The sequence below is a fragment of the Panthera uncia genome, chromosome B4, assembly GCF_023721935.1.
Source record: "Panthera uncia isolate 11264 chromosome B4, Puncia_PCG_1.0, whole genome shotgun sequence".
In the NCBI taxonomy this organism is placed as follows: domain Eukaryota; kingdom Metazoa; phylum Chordata; class Mammalia; order Carnivora; family Felidae; genus Panthera; species Panthera uncia.
Genome location: NC_064809.1, coordinates 114,807,013 through 114,820,640, shown reverse-complemented (window position 1 = coordinate 114,820,640; position 13,628 = coordinate 114,807,013). Strand labels below are relative to the sequence as shown.

The 13,628-nt window shown below is 38.4% G+C and overlaps 1 protein-coding gene across 1 annotated transcript in view; it reads right to left on the bottom strand.

The window, feature by feature from the left end:
- The window catches only part of CFAP54 (cilia and flagella associated protein 54), a 289,637-nt gene extending 276,615 nt beyond the window's left edge, over window positions 1–13,022 (bottom strand). The window contains exons 1-3 of the mRNA XM_049626709.1: window positions 12,624–13,022; window positions 4,704–4,809; window positions 1,700–1,843 (exon numbers count right to left, since the gene is read on the bottom strand). Of these exons, the coding sequence (XP_049482666.1) occupies window positions 1,700–1,843; window positions 4,704–4,809; window positions 12,624–12,952 (579 nt within the window). The 5' untranslated portion in view covers window positions 12,953–13,022. The remainder of the gene's footprint in view (window positions 1–1,699; window positions 1,844–4,703; window positions 4,810–12,623) is intronic.
- Between the last annotated feature and the right edge of the window lie 606 nt (window positions 13,023–13,628).

Sequence of the window (13,628 nt, the reverse complement as noted above, 5' to 3'; positions counted from 1 at the left end):
ATTGAACAACATGAGTATCTTTGCACAAAAATATTCTGATAGTAAAATATACATTATTACTGCTTCATCTTTATGCACTGAACTCCAAAATCTATTTCTCTAACAAAACTTCTCAAGACTTCTAGTTCTGCATTGTCGAGTTCCTGCTGGACTACATTCAATCCATTTATTCTCTTACTTATTTTATAGATATTTATTGAGAAGCACAGAGTGCCAGAACCTTACACTTAGCATGGAAAAAAACAAATTATTCATATTTTTTCACACCCTTCACAACAGTCCTGCTGACATACTCTTACATTTGCTTCACTGCTTTACTGTCTGCCTCCAGTCTTTGTCCTTCTAATCTATTCAGCGTGGTGCTTCTAAATTAATAGAAGATTATATTCTAGAATATATCATTTCATTTGTTCATTCACTGAATAAAGCTTTATTGTGCATCTATTACATATCCAGTACTGTTCCAGGCAATACAGATTAGAGATTAGAGCAGTTCCTGTCCTAATAAAGCTCACATTCTAGAAGGGGAGACAGGCAATAAAAACACAAACAAAAATGTATCTGATGATAATAAGTGATATAAAGAAAAATAAAGCACGAAGCGCAAGAGGACATGAAGTAAGGGAGGGATGAGCTACACAGACATCTAGGATATAACCTTTCTAGAAGAAGCTCACCAGTGCACTGGTGCTAAGCCAGAGAGGCTGGGTGGAAGCAGGATCATGCAATAATAGCACAAGAGAAAAAGATGGGGCCATGGATCAGGATAGCACAGGAGAGGACATAAAAGTCCAAACTCCTAAGCACAGGAGAGGACATAAAAGTCCAAACTCCTAAGCTTTTCATTCAGTACTCTTCCTAATGGGATGCCAACTTATAATGCCCAGTATTCTCAATCACGTACCTATGGTACAGCCAAAATGAACTGCTCAATGTACCCCCCAAACATGCCCTGATGTTTTCTGCTTATTAAACCATACACTGTTTCCAAAGCCTTGAATACTCATCAGGTTTGGAATAACATAGCTTTGGAGTTACTCTGATTAGGGTTCAAACACCAACTCTGCCCACTGCTTCAAGTGGGCTGGGTTTCTTAGTGTCTGTGCCCTCCTTTGTAAAAGAGGCATTATAGTACCCACCTTCTAGAACTATAATGCGGCTGCAAGACAACAATTCATATAACGCATATAGAAGAGTACTTAGCACCCACTAACTGCTCAACCAGTGAATCAATGGTAGCAATCAACATAATAATAATACTGGTATACTAGAAATAAAGCAGAGTATTTTTTGTATCAAAAGATCTATGTTTGATCTCCTGAGCCACTAGTTAACTGTGCGATTAGCTTTCTCTTTCTCTTTTGTAAAATAGGAATAATAATAGTTTCTAATTCATGAAGTTGTTGAGGATCGAATATGTTTTCCAAAGCACTTTGTCAACTAAAAGCATTCTACAAATATATAACAATAATAACCGCCTGCTGAAAGAATGATTATAGTGACACAATCTCCAAAACATCTCCACAAAGTTTAATACGTGCACTTTCTTCTCCGCCACTGAAAACATTTATTAAGCAACTTAGCACACAAGCAAACACCATGCTAAGCAAATGAAAGACATTTAGAAGCTGTCAACTAAAGAATACATTGCATGGCTAATCATAAATTGTAGCTAAAATAGCTACTGCTTTCATCTTACTGTATGAGCAGAAGTTTTGTCTCCAAGGCCTTTTGGAAAAAAGGCAGTTTTGAATTGATTCACATCTGCTTTATTCTCATCAAAGTTGACATGGAACTGCTGAAGGTACCTTCCATAGCACTGTAAAAGGGCCAATTTATATTCCTGAAATAAAAAGAGGACTTGATGCAAGTTTCAAAATACCATTTTACTTATCATTATTAAAATTCAGGAACATTCGTATTGTTCTTCATAGTATCAATATTGATTATTACTACTACTACTCTTATTACCACCATCACATTACTACTACCATTACCACTAGCGTTTCTAAACACATATTATGCAACACACACTGCACTGGCTGCATTATTTCATGAATTCTCCTCCCAACAAGCCTGTTGTGAAATAAGACCATCACAACCTCCAAGATGATATTATTCACCAGCGTGTGAATAATGATGATATAATAATGGGAATATTCACCAGGGAGTGTGTGGTAATACCTATATATACTCAAAATCCAAAAATTCAACATCAACCTATCCTGGTAATCCACCCACTCAGAGACGAAGATAAGTTGCATAACTAGCCTTGCTTTTCTGATACCTCCTAAGTTCCAAAAAAGCAAGAAAAGGCGGGGGATGGGGGGGAGTAGGAAGGGAGGGAGAAAAGGAGGAAAGAGGGAAAGAAAGAAAGAAAAGAAATGAAGTAAGGGAGAGGAGAGAAGAAAGGTACGCTCTCTCTCCTCTCTCTCATCTGCCAACGGTCTTTGAGGCTACATTAGGATGAATCAAAAAAGTCTGAGCTAGGGTGCCTGGCTGGCTCAGTCGGTAGAGCATGTGATTCTTGATCTCAGAGTTGTGAGTTCAAGCCCCATGTTGGGTGTAGAAATTGCTTGAAAAAATAAAATAAAGCCTTAAAAAAAAAAAAAAAGTCTGCGCTATTGTTAGCTAGGATTCTTGTTAGTTCTAATTCATGCTTATGTTCCCATTACAGAATCAGAGCTCATTTCTGCAGCCCACAGGGCACAGGTGACCTGGAGTTTCAGGGGAGGTGAGGTGAGCCAGGCTGTGGATATGAGTCAGCCTCCTCCCCAACAACTGTCTCCAGGAAAAGCAACTACTCTATGTGTCAACTGCCTGTAGGGGTACGAAGCCCCTTGGCAGGCAACCACAGTCAAACTTTTGTTTCTATTTCTATTGACTTGTTACTTGTTTACTAATTAATTCTGAATCCTTGCCTTTCTAAGTTGGTTCATAAAATGAATTCAAATCTAGGTTCCAAACAAGACTATTCCAGGGGTGCCTGGGTGACTCAGTTGATTGGGTAAGTGTCTGACTCTTGATTTCCGATCAGGTCATGATCTCACAGTTCCTGAGTTCCAGTCCAGCATCAGGCTCTGTGCTAACAGCATAAAGCCTGCTTGGGATTCTTTCTTTCTCCCTCTACCCCTCCCCTGTGCGCTCTCTCTCTCTCTCTCTCAAAAATAAAGAAATAAAGAAATAAAAAAGACCATTCCAACAAAATGATCTTTACTGTAACTAAAATATAGATTCTAGAATGGAAGTAACAAGTCAAGTTCATTTTCAGTACTCTACTTTTATCAGTCCACTTTCTCATAAGTGAAAGGTAGATAAAAATGTTTTCTTTGTTCCTTTAAGTAAATTTTAAAATATCCTATCTGGGCCTTTCTATCTGAAATATTCTGAATCCTGAGCCACAACACAGCATGCACTTACTTTATCAGCTTCTAACATGTTCTTCCATCCTCCCTCCACCAATATCCACTCCACCCACCTGAATACTCCACAAACAACCCCAAACTGTGCTATGTATCACCAGCTTCTTATATTGAGAAGCATAAAAATGAGAGGGGACACTCTTCTAATGTTTGTCAAAGTTATTCCATTTCACATGAATAAAGCTCACAAGTTGGATCTTGCCCATTTGTTTGTTTTGTATAGTTTTCCTACAGAAAACTTTTTTTCTATAGTTTTTCCACAGTTTTCCTTTATTTTCAAGTTTCTAAGAACCACCGTCCAATGGTATGAAGCTAAACTGATGCTCTAATTTTGGCAGCAGAAAATAGATCTTCATTATGAAATTTCTTCCACATCTTATTCTCCATTTGGTAAATTTCCCTCCAAAACAAAACAAAACAAAACAAAACTTCGTGTCCAGAAAATAGAAATGGAAGAAGAAAATGAAGCTAAAAAACTGAAGATCAAGAAAAAATTGAAAAAGTCCTAAAATCACCTTGGGTAAAATAACTCTTGGTCAGTGGATTCTAGATGTGTCAAACATTCATATTTAACTTGGAATAATCTGGGCCTATGCCAGAGCTTAAGGGGAAAACTTACATTATCATTAACTGAAACCCAGCCAGGTGGTCTTGGTTGGTTGGTCTTACCGAACCAAGCCCATGAGTTCACAGCAATCCAAGACGTGGGCATTAACTATGGAACCAGAAATAGGGCACAAGCTCAGTTTGGAATATTATACTAAGCAAGAAACAGGGCATGTAGGGAATGACTGCTATAATTACATATAGCAAAACGTTAAGGAGTTGAAAGTCATTAAAACAGGGCACTAGGAACCAGACAACATAGCAGCTGGGCCAGGAACCATGAAAGTTGTCACTGGGCAAGGTCAGTCACATGAAAATCAACAGGAAGTGGTGTCTGGGCTCCTTTGTATAAGGTAGGAACATGATGACTCAGCATTTCCTGTTGGGCACCTACCACACCCTCTGTTAACTAGGGACTGCGCTCCCGCCCCACCAACCCTAGCCAGCTGTCTTTCCGTTCAGGAATCTCTTACCTCTGGAAAATCTCAACTACAAAATTAAAAAACAAACACTTTTTTGGTTACTGTGCCTCATTAAAATTTGTAAGACTCATTCATATTTTTCTAAGAAAAAAAATCAAATCATGTAAAATAGGAATGGTACCAAACCAAATAATAATAACAATTAGTCAAGTAATTTTCACTTAGGCTCTTTTTTCACTCCTGAGGCACTTACTTTTATTTCACAAAGGCTATCTCCAACCTTCAGAAGCTTTTCATTGTAATAGGCAGCTGGCAGCCGCGGGGCATATTTGGTCCAGATATTAAACAAAGAGGTGGCACTGTAAAAATCATAAAATAAAATATCTTCAAAGTCAGCAGGAAACCTCAATTAATTAGCAAACTATCCTTAAGCACTTATTTTGTGCTGTCTTTCCAATGTGCCTTACTGTTAATGTCTAATTATTACTAAGTATAGTTAAAATTATTGCTTCCTTTATGCCAAGCACTGATCAAAGCTCTGTACGTGCATTTTTAAAAACAGATTTTATTTTTTAGAGTAGTTTTAGGTTCACAGAAAAACTGAGCAAAAGGTATGGAGATTCCCCATATACAGCCTGCCCCATACACATGTACAGCCTCCCCCATCATAAACACGCCCCACCAAAATGGTATATTTGTTACAACTCACGAACGTACATTGACATATCATTATCACCTAGTGTCTACAGTTTATATTAGGGTTTACTCTTAGTGTTATACATTCTATGGGTTTGGACCAGTATACAATTACGTTTACCCATTATTATGCCATCACAAAGAGTAGTTTCACTGCCCTAAAAATCTTCTGTGCTCTGCCTATGCATCCCTTTCTCTCCCTTCACCCTAGGCAACCACTGAGGTTTTTATTCTCTCCATAGTTTTGACTTTTTCAAAATGCCATATAGTTGGAATCATACAGCATGTAGCTTTTTCAAACTGGCTTCTTTTACTTAGTAATATGCCTTTAAGATTCCCCTATGTTTTTTCATGGCTTGATAGCTCATTTCCTTTTAATGCTGAATAATATTCCATTGTCTAGATACATCATGCTTTATTCATCCATTTACTTACTGAAAGGTATCTTGTTTGCTTCCAAGTTGTGGCATTTGGAATAAAGCTGCTATAAACATCCATGTGCATTACTCGGCAATCAAAAAGAATGAAATCTTGCCATTTGCAACAACATGGATGGAACTAGAGCATATTATGCTAAGCGAAATAGAGAAAAACAAATATCCTATGATTTCACTTACATGTGGAATTTAAGATACAAAACAGATGAACATGGGGAAGGGAAGCAAAAATAAGATAAAAACAGGGAGACAAACCATAAGACTTAAATACAGAGAACAAACTGAGGGTTGCTGGCAGGGTGTTCCTGGTCTAAAGAGTGATGAGCATTAAGGAAGGCACTTGTTGGGATGAGCACTGGGTTATTATATGAAAGTGATGGATCACTAAATTCTATTCCTGAAATCATTATTACACTCTATGTTAACTAACTTGGATTTAAATTTTTTTAATTAAAAATTAAAATAATAAAATAAAAATATTTAAAAATTCACATGCAGGTTTTTGTATGCATATAAGTTTTCAACTTCTTTAGGTCAATACCAAAAAAAAAAAAAAAAAAAAAAAAAAGCATGAGTGCATGGATTGTATGATAAGGGTAGGCATAGTTTTGTAAGAAACTGCCAAACTAACTTCCAAATTGGCTATACCATTTTGCATTCCCACCAGCAATAAATGAGAAGTCCCTGTTGCTGCACATCTTCTCCAGCAGTGAATGTCGGTGTTCTGGATTTTGGCAATTCTAATAGGTATGTAGAGGCAGCTCATTGCTTCAATTTTCACTTTTTGATCATACATGGTGTGGAGCACCTTTTCACTGGTTTATTTGCCATTTGTATTATCTTCTTTGGTGAGGTGTCTGTTAAAGTTCTTTGATCCATTTTTTAAATCAGGTTGTTTTCTTATTCAGTTTTAAGGGTTTTTTGTATATTTTGGACAACAGTCCTTTATCAGATATGTCTTTGGCAAATATTTTCTCCCATCTGTGGCTTTTCATCTTATTCATGGTGTCTTTCACAGAACAGAGATTTTTCATTTTAATGAAGTCCTGTTTATCAACTCTTTCCTTCATGGACTGTGACTTTGGTGTTACACCTAAAAAGTCATTGTCAAACCTAAAGTCATCTAGATTTCTCTTATGTTATCTTTTAAGAATTTCACAGAATTGCATTTTACTTTTAGGTTTGTGATCCATTTTGAGCGGATTTTTGTGAAGGGTGTAGAGTGCGTGCTGAGATCCAGTGTTTGCATGTGGATGTCCAGTTGTTCCAGCACCATTTGTGAAGAAGACTACCTTTGCTCCATTGTATTGCCTTTGCTCCTCTCTGAAAGATCAGTTGCTTATATGTATGTGGGTCTCTGGACTCTCTATTCTGTCCCAATGATGCATTTGTTCATTCTTTCACTGATACCACACTGTCTTGATCACTGTAGCTTTAGAGGAAGACTTGAAGACAAGTAGTGTCAATCTTCCAAATTTGTTCTCCTCCAATATTGCATTAGCTATTCTGGATCTTTTGCCACATGCATTTTTTTCTCCATTTCATTTCTACAACAACCCTGAGATAGGTAGTATCAATATCCCAAATATATAGCTGATATATTGATTGACTTGAGGGTCAGTGTATCCATGATCTCAACAAGTATATTACTATGCCTGCCTGTCCCCTGGAACATAAACTTCCCGAGGGCAAGGACCTTGATTTGTTATCCATTGTTATCCATTGCCTAGCCTCAAGAGTAGTGAATATCTAGTATACATACATAGTCAGTAATTATTTGTTGAAAGAATGAATGAATAAATAAATAAATGACTAGGAAAAAATTCCTTGTTCTTATTTTTTTTTCTATAAAGAGTTCAAGGATTCCACTATCCTGTCAGTCCATTAGGGTCCTGCTTCCATCCACCAAGTAAACAAGAACAAAACATACAATATTCTCAAAACGGTTTCTAATCAGTTTCAAAAGGTAGCAGATCATTGCTCAATTTGTTCATTTATTTAGTTAATACTTACTCCTTCCTTCTCTCTCAGAAATTATAAATGCCTCAAGGAAAAATCCAAATTTCCCTTAACAGTTGTCCAATCCTATCTCATAAATTTTTAGATGAAGACAGTGTTACGTACAGTGTTAAATGAGGACAGTGAATGTGTGTGTCCCCTTGCAATTCATATGTTGAAGTCCTAACCCACAGTGTGGCTGTATTTGGAAAGGGGTACTCTAAGGAAGTAACTAAGGTTAAATGAGGTCATAAGGGTAGGGCCCTGGTCTGATGGCATGGATGTCAATCTAGGAAGAACACCAGAGAAATTGCTTTCTCTATCTCTTTCTTTGCACTTGCTCAGAGGAAAGGCTATGAGAAGACAAAGTGGTCGAGAAGTGTGCTTTCACCAGAAACTGACCCTTCCAGAACTTGATCTGGGACTTCTAGCCTCCAGAACTGGTAACAAATAAATTTCTGTTGTTTAAGCCACCCAGAGTATGGTGTTTTGCCATGGGAGCCCAAACTGACTAATTTGTAATTAATAATTAATAATTAATAGCCCAAACTGACTAATTCAAGTAGGAATGTAAGCTCAGGGATTAAAGATGACTCTAATACTTACGATGTATATGTTGGGATATTATCAGAACAACCTCAACAGAAATATGTAGATTAATTCATTCAAGTAATTAAATGATATAGATTGAGTGACAAGGGAGGCATAGAGACAGGATATTCTTATCTTCTTGGACAGATTAATAATATTCTGTAGTAGGAAAATACATACATGTACCAAGTAGTAAATAACCATGCCCCAAAAATTTTGTGAGAAATGGAGCCACAGAAATTTTAAAAGGAAGAGGCTTTTTGGTTTGGATTTTTTTTTAACATTTTTTACTTTCACTTGCTGCTTCATGAAATGCCACAGTATTAGAATAAATATAATGAATCCCAAAAAAGTCAGCATGTCTTACTAGAATTCTTAATTTATGTAGATGAAAGATTTAATTCTTCCAAACCTTAAAGATGAGATAATGATGACTATGTTTATTACTCACAAACGAAAAATACCAGCTTTGTTAAATCAATCAAGGTTACGTAAGAGAATTTTTTTAAGTGAACTTTAAGTTCAAGTTAAGACTGTTCACTGGGAATGGCTTACATAATGATTAAACAAGGAAAATATAATGTACACTATAATGTGCATCATTTAAGAAAATGTTAATGTCCTTTGGATTGCTGATTTATTATAGTTGCTGCTGGATGTTTAGAATTTTCTAAAATAGGAAATCATAACTATATAAACAGAATATCTAAATCTCATGTGATTATAACAAAAGCATACCTTTAAAATAATCTATCATACTCTGAATTTAATGACATTGCTGTTATGCTCAAAATCTATATTTAGATACCCTGAATTTTTTGGCTTATGGAAGTTCCTATAATTATATATTTTTTCTTTTAAAAACTAACCATCTGTCAAATATGTTATAAAAGCGAATCCTACCTAACTGCATTCCTAACTGGCCTCCACATTGGCATTCTTGTTCCATTTGGATAAGACTATATATACATATGTATATATATAAATTAAATAAGATTAATCCCTTGCCCAAAACTACCCAATGGTTTCCCATTGCATTTAGAATAAAAGCAAACTCTACAAAAGGCCTCCAAAACCTTCCATAGCCCTACCTATGCCTCTAATCTCACCTCACACCACTGTACCCACACTCACCAAGCCATGCTTAGCGGGCTTCTGTCCATTCCTCCCAAGTCTCTGGCTCTTTCCTGCCAAGATTTTCTCACATGCTTCTTCCCTCTGTCTATCCACTCTCTTTGCCTGGTATCTTTCTAATCTCAGCTTAGTGTCACCTCCCTCACCATTCATTTGAAAGTAGGTCCAAGGTGTGTTCTCTTCAAGCTTCTGCTCAAGTGTCACCTACTCTGACCACATTGTTGAAAACTGCAGTCTCCTATCTCCCCCCACAACCCTTCCTCACTTTAGTTTTCTCCCAAGCACTTATCACTTTCTAGTTCACCATAAAACTTATTTAAAATGTTTACTTCCTATTTCTTCCTCTAGAATATAAGCACCAAGAAGGCAGGGATCTTTGTCTGGTTCACCGCGGTATCCCCAACACCTAGTACGATGCCTGGTACATGTAAGCATTCAGTAGCTTCTTCCTTTATAGCATTTGTTGTTTGTATATTGACTTAATGATTCAATGAAAGCCTATCTCTCTCTCTCTCTCTCTCTCTCTCTCTCTCTCTCTCTCTCTCTTTCTCTCTCTCTCTCTAAACTCCATGAGTACCAACTCCCTACCTATTTTGTTCACCACTATATAAACAATGATGAGTACAATCCTGGACACATAGTAGGCATTCAATAAAAGTTGTTGTGTGAATAAATAAATACCTAAATTGTGTGAGAGATTAGATTGCTAAGGTCCATGTCAGTCATTAACATTTATGATTCTCTTACAGTCTCTTTAAAGATGGGACAGATACTATACTTACCAATCGGCCCAGGTCTACTTTCCCATATATAACATTAACACTTACTGAAAATATAAGGATACTAACCCTTGAATTCTTTCAATACCAAATATTCATTGAAAGTTTGCTCTATCCCAACCACCAGGCCAGTTGCTAGAGATAGAAAAATAAAAAAGAGGCACATTATCCAAAGTCAGCAGGGAGGTTCCATTCTAATGGAGGAAACAGCACACAAGAAAACAAATAAATAAAAAGTATTAATTGATGGCCAAACCTGCATTACATTGGAAAGGCACTCTATGGAGGTAACTGAGGTAAGACCTGAAATAAAAGAGGGAGCCAGATATTTGAAAAGCCAAGGAAAGAACATTTCAGACAGAGGAGGCAGCAAATATAAAGGCCCGGGATGAAAAAATTGTATCTGTCTCCCTGGAAAGTCCTGAGAGAGAAGTGAGGGATGGGCTGAGATGAAAGAGGCAAGCAGGGCCAGATGCTCAGACCCTGGAGGATGGCAGAAGAAGTCTTAAATTTATTCTAAAAGTAATAGGAAGCAATAGAAAATCTTTAGACAAGAGAGCGGGTGATTGCTTTGTAAGGTTACCCTGACTGCTCAATGAAGGACAGATTTCAAGAGGCTGTGGGGAAAGCACAACATGGTGGTGGCTTGAACTAGAATGCTCGTGGGAATGGAAAGATAAAGTGCTACCTAAGGCACAAACACAGAAATGTTTGCGATATAAATACAGGTTAGGTATGTAATGTGCTTTCATTGGTCAATTCTTGGGGTTCTCATCATATTTGTCCCATTAGCAGGAGTTGCCACTGTTAATCCATCATTACTTCTTACTTTGAAACAGTTTCTCTACCTGGCTTCCAGTAAACCACACACTTTTCTTCCTATCTCCTTGGGCACTCCTTCTTAGTCTCTGCCAATTTCTTATCCCCCCAACTTGTCAATGCTGGAGCGTTCCAGGAGTCAGTCCTCAGACTCTCCTTTTTTCCATCTACACTCCACTCCCTTAACTACTCCATCAGGTGTCATGATTTAAATATCATTAGTACCCTGACAAATCCCAAATGTATATCTTCTCTGACCTTCAGACTTGAATGACCAACCGCCTACATAATAGTTCTGCTTGGACATTGAATTACACTTCAATCGCAATATATCTAAAACTAGGTGCGGGGCACCTAGCTGACTCAGTCGGTGGTGCATGTGACTCTTGATCTTTGGGGTTCTGGGTTTGAGACCCATACTGGGTGTAGAAATTACTTAAAAACAATTTTTTTTTAATCTATAAATAAATAAATAAATAAATAAATAATAAAACTAACCTCTTGATCTGCCCCTTTCCTACCAGAAGCCTTTTCTTCCCACAGTCACTATCCATCCTAGGAACTTCACATTTGTCATTCTCCCTTGCTGCCAACGCTTCCTACAGAAATCTTCATCACTTGCTATTGTATCTCTTTCTCATCTTTCTCAAAGGCTACTTTTCCTGACTTACCCTGACCATGCTCTTAGCCACCCCCATTTTAAATCTCAACCCCATACCATTTCTTCCATCCCCACTCTCTGCTCTAATTTTCTTCTAGCACTTCTCTCCCTGTAAAATGATTTCTTTACATATTTGTTTAGCAGCTGTCTGTAGTAACAAAAATGTATGCTCTATGAGGACACAAACTGTTATATCTTTTTGTTAATTTGAGGTTTTCCTAGTTCCTAGAATGGTATGTGATATAGAGTAGGTGTTCAATAAATACTTAAAATGCATTAATGAAGAACAAATATAAGTTAAAACTATTTCTTCAATATTAAATGCATGAATGAAAAATGAAAGTTGAAATTGTTCACTATTCTGGTTTTCTTTGACATTTGTCTGCATTTGTAACTGTTAGGTTTGTGAGGTATTTTGAGTAGGAAAGAAAGATGGTGACATAAACAGGAAAGAACCTTAAAAATGAGTACTTTGAAATTCAGTAATAACATGGGGATAGAAACCCCCAAAGGGCAAACATATGTGCAAAATGAGTCACAAGATCAATAAAAAGTCATTGTGATCCTAACAGCAATATAAAAAGGAATTAAGGTATAAAAATGAATTAAAGTGCACATGTTCACAGAATCACATAGTTAATGGCATCAAGAACTAACTTTTTCAAGAACCTAAGCCACCTCAAAGGTATTCCTTTTTCCTCATATACAAAACTGTACCCACAGCATGGAAAGTTGTGAACCCCCGCAGTCCCCGAGTGAGCCAATTTACTGGCATGGGATAGCGATTGGGGAACACTCAGAAGGAACAGTGAGTTATGAAACACTTCTGTGTTGATTTTTATTCTGACCGGAGCAGGAAGCCAAGGTATAACATTTACCAGGAATTAAGGGTTGTACTCGCGAGGAGTCTGTACTTCTTAAACTTTGCTTTTATCTCCAGGTTCGCAACGCTGACCCAGCTCTGGGACCACCGTGGGCATCCTCAAGGGCATCTCCTCCGGCCCCAAGAGTTGCCCTTCTTGGGCCGGCGCCCTCCCCAGCGCCCGGCCTCCGCTTACCAAAGCCGGTGGAATTCATGCTTCTGTTCCTCTGTTGTCGCTAACGCCTTCTTTCTCCTCATAAAGCCTAGTAATTCCCGGATCTCCCTCTCGCAGGAGGCCAGGAGCGGGTTTTTAGCGTCCAATGGCCCGTAAAACACGGCGAGGGGCAACGAGGTCTCCTGGCAGGTCGAGCGAGACAGTGGGCTCTGGGAGCTCGCCTTCGACTCCAGGGGCGACTTCGAGAGCGCGTTCGAGGTCGGGGGCGGGGTCGGCGGCGGTCCTGGCGGGGACACAGATGTGGGAGACAGGTCGAGGGGAGAGGTCGAGGGGGTGCCTGGCGCCGCCATATTGACGAGACCCCGGCCGGCCAGAAGTGTGTGTACACGCGGTTGCCTGGCGACGGTCTCGCGGCAACCAGACCTCCCGCGCGCTTTCGGGAAAACGCAGCGGCCCCTGGAGGGCAAAGGAAGAGAGAACCGGGTCCGGAAAGAAACGATGCTTCTGGGGCTCTTTTGCCCTCTTGTTCACTGGCACTGCTCTATGAGACAAGAATAGAGAGAAGGTTTCGGACAGACAGCCAACAGATGGTAGAGTCAAAACGATAACAAATTCAGACTACACTCATTTTCCATTTCAACCACTTAATGGTGATAATGATCATTAACATGTGCCGGGCATCATTCTAAGCGTTTGAACCATAATCTCATTTAGTCATGGTAACAGCTTTACCACTCGGGGTATTATGAGTACCTCCATTTCACAGTTTAAGAAACCAAATTCTGATTTTGGAACCAATTACTGATTTTGGTCAGAGTAAACTGTAGTGTCAGGGACCAGATGCCAGCCTTGTGACTCCAAAGCCTGTGCTCAAAATGAAAAAGCTTCTACTGGCCATTCTCAAAACAAGGAAGCTTATCAATCGAATCGAAATTGCGAAAATATCTGACAACCAGTTTAAGAATCAAGTACTTGCAAAAGATCCATTCTCTTCCCTCTATCTGTACCCTGAGGTAATTGTGGAAA